Genomic DNA, 19,559 nt, shown 5'->3' on the forward strand with positions numbered 1-19,559 from the left:
CCTCAAGCAACCTGCAGACTATGGAAAGGCACACACTCAGAAAGATCTTAAAACATAATGGCAATGGACTGGAAGTGCAGAAGGATACAAGAGCATATAGCAGATATGGAAGGGGAGTAGGAACCAAGTAGATAAAATGTGTGTTGTGGGGAAGGAGGCAATGATTCAGGCAAAGGATATAGGTAGGAGTGTGGAGATCAAAAGAAACATAAATGCCCCCACTTGGACGTGGGTAGTGTAGTTAAAAGAGAGGAGGGAGACTGAGTCAGACTACGCAAGGCTTCATCAGCCATGGTAAAGAACTTGGATTTTATTTTAAAGACAGTGGAAAGTCATTGGAGGGCAGTTTTAAATACGGCAATGACGCGATGAGTTTCTGCTTTTGTAGAAGGCTGCGGCACAGAAAATGGGAGACAGGAGGACAAGCTTGGCAGAATATAATGGGAGCCCTAGACTGCGGGTGATGGCAGCACAGACAATCTGAGACAGACCGAGGAGACAAAATTGGTGTGGTTTGGGCTCAATTAATGGAGAAAATAAATATGCTTGACTGTACCAGTGGGAGAGACAGGAACTTAGCAAATTTCTTTGAAATGTCTTTTTTTGGGACCCCTGGGTGGCTCAGTCAGTTAAGAGTCTGCCTTCTGCTCAGGTCACGATCCCCAGAGTCCTAGAATCGATCTCCATCAGGCTCCCTGCTCGGCGGGAAGCCTGCTTCTCTCTCTGCCCCTCCTCCTGCTTGTGTGTGCACGAGTGCACTTTCTTTCTCTCTCTGACAAATAAATAAATAATACCTTTTAAAAAAACAAGCGTCTTTTTTTTTTAAGGTTAAAAATCTTCATCTTCTTTTACAGATCCACAATCCTTTACCTGTGATCCCCAAATCCAAAAAGCTCTGAAAACGTACAGGACTTCTGTATAATGGTGGCAAAACCTGATTTGATTTAACATGAGCTTCTAATTCTTGCCCTGTCCCATTCTGCAAGAATATTCTACGTACTTCATTGTAGAATAGAAATATTAGCACCTGTGACTCAGGGGTACAATTGGAAAAGACATTGGGTTTGTGAGGGAACAGATGCTGTCTGTACTATGCTACCTTTAAAAAAATCTGAATTCAGCAACGCATTGGGCCCCCAGGGTTTCTGTGAGGAACTGTAGATGGTAAGTTGGCCATAGTCACTTCCCAGTTTTCACAGTGATACACACTACTTTATGACCACACAGACCATACATCTGTGCCTGTGTTTGGTCAGGGAGACGGGTATGGGTCAGTCAACTATCATTCTTGATTGTGTGATTCTCAAGTCACGAATGCGTATGTAAATTCTAATGTGGCTGACTTTTAGACACTCATCAAGTGAAACGGGAAGCATTCATGTTCAGGGAGTTTTCATGCCACTGAGGAGAAAAGTGCTACAGGCCTTCACCTCATGTATCTCTTCCCCGGGGGACCGATACTTGTTTCTAACAAGATGTGTACTACAAGAAGCCAGGGGCGTCAAAAGGAATCAATCCCAGGCCTCGACCTACAACCCGTCAACATTCTTTTTTCTTTTTTAAAACCCACTGGCACAGTACTCTGCTAGGGAACTTGGAAACAACAAATAAATGACATGTGATCCCAAACTGTTCTCAGGGAAGTTGCTCCAAAGAAGATGTTTTATGAATGTTTGTTAAAATAGTAAACTAGGGGCACCTGGGTGGCTTAGTCCTCTGCCTTCTGCTCAGGTCGTGATCTCAGGGTCCTGGGATCCGAGCCCCACGTTGGGCTCTCTGCTCAGCGGGGAGCCTGCTTTCCCGTCTCTCTCTGCCTGCCTCTCTGCCTACTTGTGATCTGTCAAATAAATAAATAAAATCTTTAAAAAAAAAAAAAAAGGAAACTAGAAATTCAGAGAATATTAGTGTGTGGAAAAAATCAAAAGCTAATCACTTTTGAGTTGAGAGCTTGAAATCAGGGAGAAAAGTGTATCTACGGAAGCAAGAGTTTCAATGGATAAAATTTGGAGAGACAGGAGGGGAAGAAAGAAAAAAAAGATCAAAGCATATCTTCCTGATTGTCTAGTAACAGAACTCCCCATTGGGAACGCTTGAGAAATATCATTAATAACTTACCTTATTCACCAAGCAATGTATGGAGTTGCAATGACATTCACTTTTGGGGCAAAACTAACCTGCAAGCAGCCTAGTTTTCCTTGCATTGTGAAGACGGGAAAGCAAGGAGGCTGGTGGTGGTTTTACGTACTTTTGCAAGAGTAGAGAACCTGACCAGAAAGGTCTTACCTTCAACGCAAGAAGGCTGAGCCCGAGTTGTACCTGCAACCTGCCCTGGGAAGCAGGAGCACTTGACTGTTTGTGATCGCTCTTCTATGCGGTTCTTGTTACAGCACCTGTGGACAGCGACCACCTCACAGGTCCCTTGCTTGATCTGGTGGTGACCTGATGGATAAAACAGACCCACTGCTGTTAGCAAAAAATGAAGCTACAAAGTATGTGAATGATACCATGACATTTTCCAGCTTCCTGCCCCATGCTTAAGAATCTTGGTAACTTTTTATTTTGATGTCATTTCAAATATATATTAAGGTGTTAAGAATAGTGCAAAAAATTTCTAGAAACCTGTGGTGGACAGAAATTCAGCCCCCAGGACCTTCAACCCCTGGTATCAAACGCATTATGTTACATGCCAAAGAGATTTTGTGGATATAATTTAAATCACTAGCTAGGGACACGTGGGAGGCTCAGGTCATGATCTGGTGGGTCTGGGACTGAGCCCCCATTGGGCTCCCTGCTCAGCAGAGAGTCTGCTTCTCCCTTTCTCTCCCTACTCGTGTGCATGCATGCTTTCTCTCTCTCTCTCAAATAAAATATAAAATAAAAAATAAAATAAAATAAAAATAATTACTAACTGGTTGATCTTAACAGAAGGAAATTGTCCTAGATTGTCCAGGTACACTAACGTGCTCAACCTGAACTCTTAAAAGCAGAGAGGGCAGGAGGGGGAGTCAGATTGAAAACATGAGGAGGATTCAAGCACCACTGCTGGCTTAAAGATCTGGGGGTCAGAAGGCAAGGAAATGGTGACATCAGTCCTACACCCACAAGAAACTGAGTTCAGCCAACAAGCAGATTCTTCCACAGAGCTTTCTTAAAAGAATGCTGGCCTGCTGACACCTTGATTTTAACCCAGAGGTCAGACTCTGAACAGAAAACCCAGCTACACTGTGCCAGACTTCTGACCTAGAGAAACAGGCCACTAAATTTGTGGTCATTTGTCACAGCAGCAGTGACTAAGATCTTTTATCCAGATTCACTATTGTTAACACGTGACCCTCTTTGTTGCGTCATTCACTCTCTTTCACACATCTTTCCGAGCCATTTGAGAGGAACTTGCAGACATGATACCCCTGCCCCTTTACTAACACCGCAGTGGGTATTTCCTAAAAACAAAAGCATTCTCTTACATAATTACCAAAATTAAGATATTTGACACTGATACGATGTTATTTACATGATGCTATTTCATGATCTCAGTTTTGCCAGTTGTCCTAATAACGTCTTTCCTAGCCATTATTCCCCTTATGCAGGATCCAACTCAGGGACCTACATTGTATTCGGTTGTCACATCTCTTTAGCCTTCTTTAATCAGAAAGTATTTTTTGGCCTTAATCTTTCTTAACCTTGACAACTGTCAAGAATACATGGCCGTTATTTTGTAGAATGTCCCTCAGCAGGTCTAACGGCTCCAGTCAAAGTCTTCAAAGACTCCAACCCCAGCCAACAGCTTAACTGCAGTCTGATAATCCTGAAGCAGGACCACCCAGCTAAGACACTCCCAGATCTTGAACGCTGATGGGACTATGTCAAATTGTATATGTTGATTGTTTTCAGCTTTTACGAATTGGGCTACTTTGTTACACAGCGATAGATAATCATCTGTCTGTAACAGGATTGGAGAGACTTATCTTTGCTCCAGTAAAAACTACGTAAACAAGGTTGTGGAGGCAATGTTTAGAATTTATTAATAAAAGACAACCTCTTCAAGCACCTTCAATTGTCACATACGCTATTTACCTATAAATTGTTCCATGAATTACAAGCAATCTCATCTCCTCATTAAAAAAGTTTCCCCAAAGATTCCCAGGGGCTAACGCTTTGCTTGCTTTCTGTTGTTCAGAGTATGTACTTCAAATCACAAAAATAGTTGAAAGATCTGAATTATGGAATATTTGTTATTGATAAAACTAGCCCTTCCACACAACAACCTCTATATTATTCTGAAAAACTTCTAGCCTTTTTCCTTTGTTAACTGTGGGTGGAAGAAAAATTCAATCACTGGCAAGAATGATTACTAAGGCAAAGTGTCCTTTGTTTTTTGTTGTTGTTGTTTTTAAGATTTTTTTTAAATATTTTATTTATTTATTTAACAGACAGAGATCACAAGTAGGCAGAGAGGCAGGCAGAGAGAGAGAGGTGGAAGCAGGCTCCCCGCAGAGCAGAGAGCCCAACGCGGAACTCGATCCCAGGACCCTGGGATCATGACCCGAGCCGAAAGCAGAGGCCCAACCCACTGAGCCACCCAGGCGCCCCATTGTTTTTAAGATTTTATTTATTTATTTGACAGAGATCACAAGTAGGCAGAGAGGCAGGCGGGGGTGGGGGAGGAGCAGGCTCCCCGCCGAGCAGAGAGCCCAATGCGGGGCTCGAACCCGGGACCCTGGGATCATGACCTGAGCTGAAGGCAGAGGCTTTAACCCACTGAGCCACCAAGGCGCCCCGCAAAGTTTCCTTTGTAAAACACAGAGAAGCAGAAATAGTACCCAGAGAATCAAACCACCATCCGGAGAGGACGTTTTCAATGTACTATAGAAGAAAGCATAAAGTGATTAAAACTATAAACCTAATTAAATATACACAACAAGAATGCTGATTTCCACACGTAGTTGGATACACTAGTAAAAAAATAAATAAAAATAAATTGTAATTACAATGTCAGGAAAGTAGGGTGCGCCTTTGGTGCTGAGTAAGCAGAACAGCGAGAACTGGGAAGAGTTCAAGAGGAGACCCTGTCTCTAATTTCCAATAACAAGTAAGCACCTTTTTTAGGTCAAATGTTCCCTGAATGACTAGCCATGTGGTGGGGGCCCCGGATGGAGTCATCCTCAGTCCTCCAACAGTGCCTTCCCCTCCCTGCTGGCCACTGTCACAGTTTGCTCAGCTGCCACAGCAAAGGACCACTGGCTAGGTGGCTTAAACAACAAATCAAGTTCCTGGCCAATTCAGTTCCTGGTGAGGGCGTTCTTTGCAGCTTGCAACAGCCGGGTGCCCTCTATGTCCTCACATGGCAGGGACAGAGTGCTCTGCTGTCCCCTCCTTTTCTTCATAAAAACACCAGCTCTTCCAGATTAGGGCCCCTTGCAGATGACCTCATTTAACCTTGAATTCCTCCTCACAGACTTATAGTCTTATCTGGGAATTAGTGCTTTACAGTAAGAATTGGGTGGGGGGCAGCAAATACTCAGTCCATATACCAGCCATCCTGCATGACTTAGATATTCAAAGACCCTGAGGAGTCATGAAGGTGGCACTAAACCCCATTAAGAAAATAAAATAAATGCATTTTAGTAAAAGAACAATTGAGAAGTGATTGGGACATTCATTAATATTATAGACGGTGTAGGATTTTGCTGCTATATAACAATCCACAAATGCAAACAGATTTTTCCCCTACATGTCTGAAAAATCAGCTTGTGTGGTCTAGGATTTTCACTTACATAATACTGACTATGGTATCTCATTGATTTTTAAGACATAATGTTTTTCTCATAACTTTAACATTTCAGGTCTCACAACTGATAGCATCTGGTCATTGTAATTGGCAATGCTTTTCTTTCATAGAAATACACAAAATAGCAATGTATCTCACAACTGATGGCAACTTAGGTTTGATGAAATAGGGTAGGTAGCAGGCACTGTTTTATACCTTTTACAAATACTATTCTGTGTGATCTTATAAAAATGTTATGATGTAGGTACTATTTTTATTCCTTTTGTACATTAAAAAAAATGTACAAACATTAATTTGCCCTAAGTCACACACCTAGAAACTGAAGAAGACAGATGCAAACCCAGGCAGTATCTATACTATCATAGAATGCAGGGGAAAGAGAGCAGCCCATATTTTACTAAGGCGAGCCAAAATGGCATCTCTACCGCAGCAAACCACAAGACATGGCTGTTTCCCACTGAAAACAACTTTCCTACAAGATGAGAGTTTTTGTGGGACTCCATAAAGACACTATTTCTAGTCATTCCTCTACTATTGACACTGGACTGTGGTCTTAGAATGTGCCTCATTTCTTTGTAATCTACAGTTCTCGGCACAGGAGGTTAAGTATTCAGAAGCAAGTACTTAAAAGTGCTCAAGGAATGACGGCAGAAGACAGGGGTACATTGTGGGCTACTAGGCACAGAAAGCACAGATTATATACTTGGCTTGAACAGTTCATCCTCTGCTAGGGTTCTCCAAAAAGAAAGCACATGAAGCAGGTATATACACATAAAGAGATTGATTGTAAGAAACTGCTTCACGTGATTATGGAAGCTGAAAACTTCCAAGATTTGGAGGATGAGTCAGCAAGATGGAGACTCCGGGGAGCCAAAACTTCAGTTCCAGTCTGAGTTTGAGACCCAGGAAAGCCAATGTTGTCATACTAGTTGAAAGACTGGCAGGTTCAAGATTCAGAAAGAGATGATGTTTCAGTTTCCAAAGGCAAGAAAAGACTAATGTCCCAATCCAAAATCAGGAAGAATTCTCTCTCTCAAGGTCAGTCTTTTTGTTGAACTGAGGCCTTCAGCTGATTGGATAAGGCCCACCCACATTAGGGAAGGCAATCTTCTTTATGGAAGGCAATCTTCTTTATACAGTCGATCAATCCAAACGCTAAGCTCATCCAAAACACCCTCAAAGAAACACACAAAATAATGTTTGATCAAACATCTGCGCACCACGTGGCCCACTCAAGTTGTCATATAAAATCGATCACCATAAACATCATAGAACTATGTAATGTAGTCGTAACGGGATGGGGGCACGGAATGAAAGTTTTTAAAAGAGACAAGAAATTAATGGCTTTCGTGGTAAACTTAATTCTCTGGAAAGGTACAAGAGGGATGCTTGTTCAGTAAGATTACTACCAAAGAGTGGCCACTGCACATAAATTCACCTAAACACCTCTCTTTTCAGCAGCAGGAAACATTTTGATCCAACTTGAAAGCTAACGCTAAACACTTGTGAGTATTAAGAGTGAGAGACGGTAGCTCAAACTTCTCATATGGGACTTACCTTACAGGCGTGAATTAAAATAGGTAAGGTAAGACTAAGTTATCCAAAAGTAGAGCTGCTCTCAGAAGCAAAACTGGCTCAACAGAAAACAAAACACTATCCCCTTTGCACTATCTCTTCATCTCTGTCAATTGCTAGGCCATTTCCCCTCCGGTTTGCCTGGGTAGGTGGAAGGGAGGATATTAATTTCTATTTAACCAACACGTCAATAGTGTACTATGCTCAAAACACTGTTCTCCATGCTCCTGGAGACATAGAAGTGGGGAAATTTAAAATTGGTACTTGATTCCTTTCCACACTTTCGACCATGCAATGCGGTTGCATATTTTCTTTTCAGAAAAGGTGACTTAAAGTATTGTCAAGACTATAAAACGTTAAGATGGCTAATTCCTCACTCAACTAAAGTTAACATGGACATCCTTAAAAACATTATAATTCTTAAAACAATAACTGATTACTTTGGGATTGCTAAAAGAAGATAGATTAACTTTGAAGAGTAAAATGCTTAAATCCTTATCTTTTTTTTTTTTTCTTATTAACTATGTTTTTAAGAAAAGTTGCCAACAACAAAGGAAATGCCCATTTGTCTCAGTGCAGTCAGGGCCATTCCACTGTTAAAGAGAGAAAATACAAAACCTCATTTGCAATAGCAGTTCTTCCACCAAAACTACTTGAAAGCTGATAGGGAGTCAGGAGGCATCAGATTAGGGTGACTTACTTCACGCTATTATTTTCCTTGGATCTATTTCCTTTTGTTCAAATCCCTTTTCCCCTTCCTCCTTCTGCCCAGCTCAAGAATATATACCCTTTAAAGGAAGGCTCACACTCCAGTGATCTTCTTAGAAGGCATTTATTTTATTTGAGTATGGTTTTTCTCTATGGCATTCTCAGCCTTTCTCTCCATGAAAGCACAACAGAGGAAAGAAAGCTGAAGAGAAGAATTCATGAAATGAAAGCAGACAATAGTGGCCAGACATTGCCTTTGGAAAACATGCCTAGTATATCCTGGTTGTGGTTCTCTTATAACAACTTTCTCCCCCTATACCTATCTCACTCAGCTTTCAGTCAAAAGGGATCTATCACAGTATAGAAGTAAAACTACGGTAGCCATGGAACCACCTGCTGGGCAAGCTTCCTAACTTACTCTTGGAGACAAATATCTTCTGAACCCCTAGCATTTGCCAGGGCGTCTGCTGGGGGTGAGGGCAGAGCAGTAAAGAAGAGACATGGCCTCTCAACAAGCAGAGACACCAAACAAAATATCTCACAAAATTCTTGAGGACACAGTCTTCTCCTTACCTTCTGGCAACAAGAGAGGTAGCAATGGCCTTGGAATCAGAATTGCTGCGCCAGAATGCCAGCTTGCAGAGCTGAGCAACTTCGTTGAGACTCTCACTTTCATTTTCTCATATATAATAGTTTATTATCTACCTTACATGACAGTTATGAATTTTAAAGTGCTTAATGAACACTGAGGTACTCGAAAAACTACAGATGTTGAACAAATGACTTTGTTTTTGTCACCACCTTTATTCAATAAGTATTTATTGAGTATTCACTCTATGCCAGCACATGGTAACTATGCTGAACCAGACAGGCCCCCCCAAAATCCTCTTCCTCCGAGACTTCTCATCTTTTAGTGATTTAAGAAACGCAAAACAGGAAAGATACAATTTAAAACAGGGAGGGCCAGAAACTAATATTTGAGTGAAAATTAAAGCAGTAAGAAAATAAGTCCTTCAGACATCAGACAAAAAGAGGCCCTTATAGCTCGAGCTGCATGAGAGAAGGAGAAATTAACAGATGATGCCAGAAAGATAATGGAGGGCAAATGGGCAGATTATAGAGGGCCTCGTGGGTCACTGTTGGGGTTTGGGCTTTTACTCACAATGAGATGGGAAGTCCCGGAAATGATGAACTTAGAATGACCTGATCTGACCTACATTTTAAGAAGATCTATAATGATCAGAACTGACTCAAGAGGAGCAAGGATAGAAGTAGGGACATAACACCTGCCACAATAATCCACAGAGAGGTGATGACGGCTTGGACCAAGGTCACAGCAGTGGGAATGGTAAGAAAACGTTGGGTTCCGGATTTATTTAGAAGGTGAAAGTGACAGGATTTGCTGAGGGGTTAGATTTAAGATGTGAGAAGAAGAGAGGAGTCTACGCTGACCCCAAAGCTATAGATCTGAACACAGAAAAGGTGGGGTTAAATAAATGAAGAGAAAACTAGAAGCTTAGCTGTTACATTTTAGATGCCAATTGGATTTTAACTGAGGAAGGTCAAATAGGCAGTTAGACATTTAAGTCTGGAATTCGAGAGAAGTCTGGTTTTAAGGCAGACAGTTACTCACCTTTGCAATATGAGACAGTATCTCAAGTCATGACACTGGATAAAATCCCCAAAAGAATAATAATAGCCAGATGATTAAAAAAAAAAAATGATCACTTACATGTTGAGTTTGGGCAAAGAGAAAAGGCCTAAGTAGAACCAAAAATAAATGTGTGGGGGCAAAGAGTTGGGTTCAAGATGGCAGCACAGCAAGATCCAGAATTCACTTCCTCTCACAAACCCAACAAATCTCCAACTATATATGGACTAACTCCCTCTAAAAGGCACTGGAAAATTTCATGAAGAGAGCCTCCACAACAAAGGATAAAAGGGCAGCGATGAGACAGGAAGAAGCAGAGACATGGACTCACCAGGAAAAAAATATCGCAGTCTGAGTGAATCACAACTGGCAGGGATTACAAAGGTATGGAACTCTTTCTTGAGAAGCGAGGGATTCAAGCTCCACATCAGGCATCCCAACCCTTAGATCCTGCACAGCATAGACAAGCCCCCAAAATACAAGGCTTTGAAAATTGATGGAGATTATGTTCAGAAGAGCCAGAAAACTATAGCGAGTGGAAAAACTGTGTAAAGGGGCTCATGTGCAGAATCACTTGACCTAGAAACCATCTCAAAAACACCAATTTGAAAAGCCCTAGATAAAAGAGTCCATTTACTAATGTTAGAGAGTCTCCTGGAGAGGCAGGAGACAGCAAAGACTCTTCACAGAAACTGAGACACTGGTGGGAGCCATTTTTGTGATCTCAATCTATCTTCCTAACACTGGCACTGAATGGTATCATTTTGGAATTCTCCAATTCGTAGCTATTCTCCAATTCTCCAATTGCTAGCACCAATGGGTGTATCCACTGAAAGCCCCACCCACAAATGCAAAGAAGCTGTTGCTGATGTACCCCAACAATGGGTCAGAAGAAAGACCCACCCACCCAACATAAGACCACCAAAGTATTTACAGCAAATATTAACAGACATAACGGGAAAAGCTAATAGTAATACGATAATAGAAGGGGACTTGAACATTCCACCTACATCAATGCATTGATTATCCAGACAAAAAAAATCAGTGAGGAAACATTAGCCTTAAATGACACATTAGACCAGATGGACCTAGTAGACAAATATACACTCCATCCAAAAGCAGCAGAATACACATTCTACTCCAGTGCAAATGGAGCATTCTCCACGATATATCACGTTAGGCCACAAAATAAGTCTCAATAAACTCAAGGAAACTGCCATAATATCAAGCATCTTATTTGACCATAATGGTATAAAAGTACAAATTAGTTACAAAAAGATAACTGAACAACCAAATAGTCTTTGAACAAAAAAGAAATTAAAAAAAAAAAAAGAGACAAGTGAAAACAAAAATATGACACACCAAAATCTTTGAAATGCAACAAAAGTGGTTTCTAGGACAGAAGTTCATAGCAATGCAGGCCTACCTGAAGAAATAAGAAAAATCTCAAATAATAAATTTAACTATAGGGTCTCAACAAAAACAAAAACAAAACAAACAAGAAAAAAAGCACCAAAACACAAAATTAGTAAATGGATGGTAATACTAAAAATCAAAGTGAAAATAAATGAAATTGAGACTAAAGATACAATTTAAGAGATCAGTGAAATTAAGCTGACTTATCGACAAAATAAAATTGACAAATATGTAGCCAAACTAACTAAAAAAAAAAAAAAAAGACTCTGATAAAATCAGAAATGAAAGAGGCAAAGTTATAACTGATAGCACAGAAATTAAAAAAAAGTATCAAGAGACTACTATGAACAATCGTCTTCAAACTGGACAACCTAGGAGAAATGGGTAAGTTCCAAACAACACAATCTTCCACGACTGATTTGGGAAGAGATAGAAAATCTGAATAGACCAATTACTAGTAAGGATATTGAAACACTAATCAAACCTCTCCCATCAAAAGATCAGGACCAGATGTCTTCACATAAATTCTACTAAACACTCAAGGAAAAATTAATACCTATCCCTTTTAAACTCTTCCCAAAACTGAAAAGTTATTAAAGCTTCTAAAAACCTTCTATGAGGCCAGCACTACCCTGCTACCAAACCCAAGAAGGACACCACATGCACAAAAAAATTATAGGCCAACATTCTTGATGAGTATAGAGGCAAGAAATCTCAACAAAGTACTAGAATACCTAATTCAACAATACATGAAAAAGATCACACACCACAATTAAGTGGGATTTATTCCAGTAATGCAAGGATGGTTCAACATCTGCAAATCAAGTTACATATCATATTAATAAAGTGAAAAGTAAAAACTATATGATCATCTCAAAAGATACAGAAAAGCCCTTGACAAAATTCAACATCCATTTATGACAAAGTCTCAATCAAGTGGCTATAGTGGGGACATAGATGAACATAATGGTCATATATAACAGTCCTATAGCTAGTATCATATTCAGTGATGAAAAGATGAAAGCCTTTCCTCTAAGATCTAGAAGACAAAGATGCCCACCTTTTCCACTTTTATTTAATGCAGTATTATAAGTCCTAGCTGAAGAGATTATGCAAGAAAAAGAAAGGCATCCAAATCAGAAAGGAAAAAAGATAACTCACCATTTGCAAATGACATACTACATTTATAAAACACCGAAAAAGTATAGGAACTAATAAATGAATTCACTGGATTTGTAGGATACAAAATCAATATTCAGAAATTTAGGCATTACTATACACTAAAAACAAACTAGCAGAAAGAAAAATTAACAATACCATTTATAATATATCAAAAAGAATGTAATACCTAAGAATTAATTTGACCAAGGAGCTAAAAACCTGTACACTGGAAACTGTAAGATGGTGATGAAAGAAATTGAAAGCAACACAAATAAATGGGAAAATACACTTTGTTCATGGACTGGGAGAATATTGTTAAGATGTCTGTACTACCCTAAGAAATCTACAGATTAAATGCAATATTTAACCAAAACACCAATGGCATTGCACAGAAGCAGAACAAATAATTCTAAAATTTGTATGGAACCACAAAAGACCCCAAATAGCCAAAGCAGTCTGGAGAAAGGACAAAACTGGAGGTATCAGGCTCCCTGATTTTAAACTACACCACAAAATTATACTGAGCAAAACAGTGTAGTACAGACAATAGAAACAAACTGATCAATGGAAAAGAACTGAGAGCTTGTAAATATACAAATGTATATAGTGACAGTCTATATAAGGAGCCAAGAACATCCAAGGGAGAAAGAAGAATCTGTTCAGTAAATGGTGATGGGACACTGGCACCTACGAAAGAATGAAATTAGACTGCTGTTTACACCATACCAAAATTACTTTAAAATCCATTACACTTGAATGGAAAACCTGAAACCATAAAATTCCTAGAAGAAAAAATGGACAATAAGTTCCTTAACATCAGACTCAGCAACACCTTTGTGACTCCAAAGGCAAGGGAAAAATAAATGAGACTACATCCAATTAACAGCTTCTGCACAGCAAAGGAAACCATCCTCAGATGATAAGGCAACCTTATGGAAGGGGCAAAGATACACGCAAACTCTGTATCTGATCAGGTACAAACAGACAAAATATATAAAGAACTCCTAGAGCTCAACAATTAAAAAAAAAAAAAACCTTTAAAAAATAGGCAGAGGATCTGAGTTTACATTTTTTCTGAAAGGACATACAAATGGCAAAGACACACGGAAAGATTCTCAACATCACCAGGTCAATGGAAATTGAAACCAGAATGAAGTAACTCCTCATACCTGTCAGAGTAGCTCTTATCAAGAACACAAGGAATAACGACGGTAACAAGATGGGCAAGGGTATAGAAAAAAGACAATCTTCATACATTGTTGGTGGGATTACAATCTGGCAAAGTCCCTCTGGAAAACACTACACAAATTCCTCAAAAAACTATGAATACAACTAACAAAGGATCAAGCTATTCCATTTCTGGATATTTATCCAAATAATACAGAAAGACTAGTTCAAATGATATATGCACCCTTATGCTCACTGCAGCATTATTTCCAACAGCTAAGATAGGAAAACAAACTAAGTGTCCATCAATAAATGAATCAAGATGCATATACACAGACACACCAACAAGTCTAGAATACTACTCAACCATAAAAAAAATGAAATCTTGCTATTTGGACAACACAGATGGACTTTTGAGGGTATTGTGCTAAAAGAAGTAAGTGGGGGGACAACTGGTGGCTCAGTCAGTTGAGCATCTGACTCTTGGTGTCGGTTGAGGTCGTGACCTCATGGGTTGTGGGACTGAGCCCTAACTTGGGCTCCTTGCTCGGTGGGGCATCAGCCTGAGAGATTCTCTCCCTCTGCCCCTCCCTAGACACATGCGCGTGCTCTAAAATAAGTAAATAAATAAATTTTTTTAAAAAAAAGTCAAAGACAAAGACCATGCAATTCTACTTACATGTGGAATCTGAGAAATAAAACAAATGAACAAACAATTTAGATTTTAAAAGTTTTCAAATAAGAAGTTGGCAGGGTGTCGATGGAAGTAAACTAGCACTGCAAGAAATAACCAGAAAGCACTATAGAGGGATAGCCCCCAGGTGCTTCTGTTTAAGTAGCTGCTCTGCCATCTCTCTATTTCTCTGAGGCTTTCAACCGTGGCTTCACTTCTCTTTGCCTTGGTGTCCGTATCTGCAAAATAACAAACTTTCAGAGTCTTGATGTGAGCATAAAGGTAATAGAGAGAGTGTTGCATTGCTACTATTAATACCGCCATTCTTGGGGCGCCTGGGTGGCTCAGTGAGTTAAGCCTCTGCTTTTGGCTCAGGTCATGGTCTCAGGGTCGTTGGATCGAGCCCCGCGGGCTGTCTGCTCAGCAGGGAGCCTGCTTCCTCCTCACTCTCTCTCTCTCTGCCTGCCTCTCTGCCTACTTGGGATCCCTGTCTGTCAAATAAAATCTTAAAAAAAAAAAAAAATACCACCATTCTTAAGAACTATTTAAACAACTATTATACTGGAAAGATCTAGAAAGAAATATAAAAATCTGGGTACAATTCATTAAAAAAAAAAAAAACTATACTTCTCAGAACAAGGAAAAAGGAAGTTGCCTTCTAGAAGCAAAAAGTCAGCACTGCAAAGGTCCCTTACCCAACTGACAGTCCTTGAATTTGAGATCTGAGATTGTCAGCAATCCTTGTTTTAATTTTTTCCATCCTGGCACATGAATCCCTTTATTTCCCCACAAGTATTCATCCAGTAGCTCCTCAAACCCTGAGTTCTCCCAGCAGAAACCAGCGGATGACAAATCCAGGCATTTCCAATGACGTGAGCCATGGCTCCCATCCCTACGGCATAGGACTATATTGGACGCTCCGGTTCCTATTTCTTTGGCTTCTGGTTTTACTCCTGCTGAGTACTTTTCAAGGTTTCAGACTCAGCAGGACCACTAGGGGACAGAAAATCAAATCAAGTGCCTTCCCACACTCAGTGGGTCAGACCAAGCACCTTTCTTCTGAAAGGGGAACATAATTGCAGAGACACAGAAGAGATTGCAAAAAGCCTCTCCATTTAGAGGTAACTGATGAAGCAGAGAGCCCACAGCACACTTCACTTGCGTCTCCCCTCTGAGCTCCAGTCGGCCTCCTCTGCTTTCCCAGCACCAAAAACAAAAGAGAGAAAGCTACGTGTACGGTTTATAAAAAAAGAAGAAGAAGAAAAAGAAGCAAAATTGCTGTGTTCAAAGAACATGTTTAAAAAACTATCCATACAAAATAAAGTTAGAGTAAAGGCAAATGAGAATTACAGATAAAAAATAAAAGTAGTCCCTGAAAGTCTCTTCCAGTAGATGCATTTATGATTTTAATAACATTTCATACACAGGTGAATAGATTTCTTATTTGTTGTTCTACTAAATTCATGTGCAGAACCACCTTGGTAGATAAAAATAAATCTATACACACATAATGTAGAAATTGGTGATGAGCTTCTATTTGTATGTTAAAACATAAAAAGTATATATGTATTTTTAACATTTTCTGTTAGAAAATTCTGTTCTATTTTACTTTTTTTTAAATTTTATTTTATTATGATAGTCACCATACAGCGCATCATTAGTTTTTGATGTAGTGTTCCATGATTCATTGTTTGCATCTAACACCCAGTGTTCCATGCAGTACGTGCCCTCCTAATACCCATCACGGGGCTATTCTATCCCCCCACACCCCCTCCTCTGAAACCCTGTTTGTTTCCCAGAGTCCAGAATCTCACATGGCTCATCTTCCCCTCTGATTTCCCCACCTTTATTTTTCCCTTCCTTCTCCTAATGTCCTCCATGCTATTCCTTATGTTCCACAAGCAAGTGAAACCATATGATAATTGTCTTTTTCTGACTGACTTATTTCACTCAGCATAATCTCCTCCAAAGATACAGATGTGTGAAACAAAGGAGCACATGCAGTCCAATGTTCATAGCAGCAATGTCCACAATAGCCCAACTATGGAAGGAGCCTAGACACCCTTCAACAGACAAATGGATAAAGAGGTGGTTCATATTTACAATGGAAATTTCTATTTTACTTCTTTTTTTTTTAAGATTTTATTTATTCATTTGACAGACAGAGATCACAAGCAGGCAGAAAGGCAGGCAGAGAGAGAGAGGGAAGCAGGCTCCCTGCTGAGCAAAGAGCCCGATGTGGGGCTCGATCCCAGGACCCTGAGATCATGACCTCAGCCGAAGGCAAAGGCCTTAACCCACTGAGCCACCCAAGTGCCCCAGTTCTATTTTACTTCTAACCGAAATGGACTCCAGCAAGAAAATGCATCATATTTTTCATCATGTTATAAACAATATTTTGGGTGTTAAACTCTTTTTTTTTAAAGATTTTATTTCTTTATTTGAGAGAGAGACAGTAGGAGAGAGCATGAGAAGGGAGAAGGTCAGAGGGAGAAGCAGACTCCCCATGGAGCTGGGAATCCGATGCGGGACTCGATCCTGGGGCTCCGGGATCAGGACCTGAGCCAAAGGCAGTTGCTTAACCAACTGAGCCACCCTGGTTCCCTAGGTGTTAAACTCTTACAAACATGATTGTTGTTACCATATTATACATGTCATTAAATACCTAAGCCCAAAATGAAAACAGAAAATTACCCTGACATGGCACCATCGACCTTTCCTTAACAGCACTTAACAATTTTCAATACTTTAACTCCAGTTAAAGATGCGAGAAGAGCACCTTTGTTGATCTCTCTTTCCTAGGATCCCATTAAAACTATACTAAAGGAAGACAACAGATCCAAATTCACAAAAGCAAAGAAAAAAAGCGGGGGTTCAGCAGCTGAGAGACTTTTAATAAGTCTTTTGGGAGACGGAAAGCAGGTGGATTAGCAGTGAGTGACAGGCGGAAGTGGATACTGAGGGGATGAGACGGATTCATTTCTAAGCACCTCAATAGGTCCTTCAAAGCATGGGGTTGGAAGCATCCACGTACTCAAAATTAAAGTCCACTCGTCACTAAATCCTCTCCAAATTCAGAGATTTCACCATTCCTTAAGGAGGCACAACTGACCTTTGAATAGCACAAGTCCCCTCATACCTGGATTTTTTTTAATATAAATATAGTACAGTACTGTAAATGTATTTTCTCTTATGATTTTCTTAGTAAGATCTTTTCTCTAGCTTACTTTATTGTAAGGATATGCTATATAATACATGTAACATACAAAATACATGGTAATTAGACTGTTGATGTTATCAGTAAGGCTTCTGATCAACAGTAGGCTATTATTAGTAAAGGTTTTGTGGGAGTCCAAAGTTACACACGGCACAGGGCTGGGTACCCCTAACTCTGTGATGTTCAAGAGTTAAGTGTACAACATTTGGAGAAATTTTCTAATATGAAGGAGATGAAAATAAACCAAGAGAAAAAATAAAATGAGAGGGCAGAGAATTAATGCAAGGAACGGACAAGGACCTAAGAGTACTAAAAGTAATTGTAGGACTCAAAGAAAAAAAAGGGGGGGGAGAGGAGAGATGATGAACTTTTACTATGTGTCATTATGTGTGTATGTGTGTGTGTGTCTATGTCTGTATACATGCCATTACACATATCCCATTAGTTTTAATTGTAATTATAATATATATGAGATCCATAGTTACGGAGTATACGTACATACACACAAACTCATTAAATCTTTGACAATAAGTAAAGTAAGGGAATAAGACAGTTTCAAAGTCATCTATCAAATATTCAAAAAACAAAAACAAAAAAACCTCCAAAATAAAACCAAACCACATCTCCAATCCAGGTAATAGCATACCGAAAATCCTATGATAAAAACATTAGCAATAAGAAAACACTCAAGAATTTTTTAATAGCAAAATCAATAATTTTGTCAAAGAAAACCTCCCTTGAAATTCGAAAGATAAAAAGAGATAGAGAAAACTGAAACCAAACAGGAAATATTTAGAGAAAAAACACAGATGACCAAAAATCCTATTCTAGAGACAGAGAACGATAGCAAAAAGCAGTGAGAGTATCACAGAAGAAAAAAAAAAAAAAAAAAACAAAGAAAAAATAACAAAAACAAAACAAACAAAACCAGAGCAGACCAACACCATAACACATATACTATCATGAAACGTCAAGTTTTAAGGATAACAACAAAAACATGCCCCCCCCCAAAAAAAAAGGTTAAGAAATTTGAGAAGCCAGAATAGGAGATATTAACATGCAGAAAAGGAAATGAAACAATTTTATTAGACTTCTCAAAACCAACACTGTATATGCTAAAAACCAGTGGAGTCATGTTTTCAAAATTCTAAAGGAAAATTTCTATATCCCAAAAAACTGTCAATAAAATGTGAAACATGGGGTGCCTGGGTGGCTCAGCGGGTTAAAGCCTCTGCTTTCGGCTCAGGTCATGATCCCAGGGTCCTGGAATCCAGCCCCGCATCGGGTTCTCTGCTGAGCAGGGAGCCTGCTTCCCTCTCTCTCTCTCTCTGCCTGCCTCTCTGCCTGCTTGTGATCTGTCTCCGTCAAATAAATATATAAAATCTTAAAATAAATAAAATAAATAAATAAAATGTGAAACAAAATGTATTTCAGACATTGCTTCAAAACTTTTCTTTTCATGAATCCAATTATTTAAGCATTTACTAGAGGGTATGCTGTACCAAAATAAAGGAATAACATTAGAAAGAGAGAGACATAGGAAGACAAGAAATTCAATCCAAAAGATCAGTGAAACAAAGCCACGGGGTCAGTGTCTCAGCAAGTTGAATGGAGAAGATCTCTGGAACAGAAGAGAATCTGAGACAACACAGAAGCTCAAAACATTTATAAATGCCCGTCAACAGAACAGCAAGAAACAGTAAAACTGTCCAAGAAAAGCAATATAATCTTTACCTATCATAACAAGGGTTAATAATAAGATCTAAAAATTGATGAATCAATAAATCTCAGCATATGCATATTGTTTAGAAACACGGTATTAATAGAAAAATCTAAGAAGGGGCACCTGGGTGGCTCAGTGGGTTAAAGCCTCTGCCTTCGGCTCAGGTCATGATCCCAGGGTCTTGGGATCGAGCCCCACATCGGCCTCTCTGCCCAGTGGGGAGCCTGCTTCCTCCTTTCTCTCTTTTTCTCTCTCTGCCTGCTTCTCTGCCTACTTGTGATCTTGTCAAAAAAAAAAAAAAAAGTTCTGATGTCCTGCTGCCTAGGCTTAAATCCCCCTTTCATCCCTTGGTAACCCCGTGTAAATGTAGGCAAGTTTCTGAACTGCCTTTAAAAAAAAAAAAAAAAAAAAAAAAACTAAGAAAAAAAAAATAGTTGCCGCTGGAGAACAGAATTCAGGATACAGAGAGGGGAGGCAGCT

General features: G+C 39.5%; 1 protein-coding gene across 3 annotated transcripts in view; it reads right to left on the minus strand.

Moving 5' to 3' along the window:
- TAFA4 (TAFA chemokine like family member 4) overlaps nt 1-19,559 on the minus strand; it is a 175,269-nt gene that overhangs the window by 17,900 nt on the left and 137,810 nt on the right. For all 3 annotated transcript variants that reach the window (XM_032867352.1, XM_032867354.1, XM_032867353.1), the window contains exon 4: nt 2,284-2,439. In XM_032867352.1, coding sequence (XP_032723243.1) covers nt 2,284-2,439 — 156 coding nt within the window. The remainder of the gene's footprint in view (nt 1-2,283; nt 2,440-19,559) is intronic.

Source organism: Lontra canadensis, unplaced genomic scaffold (assembly GCF_010015895.1).
Source record: "Lontra canadensis isolate GAN:19392208 unplaced genomic scaffold, GSC_riverotter_1.0 scaffold34, whole genome shotgun sequence".
Classification (NCBI taxonomy): domain Eukaryota; kingdom Metazoa; phylum Chordata; class Mammalia; order Carnivora; family Mustelidae; genus Lontra; species Lontra canadensis.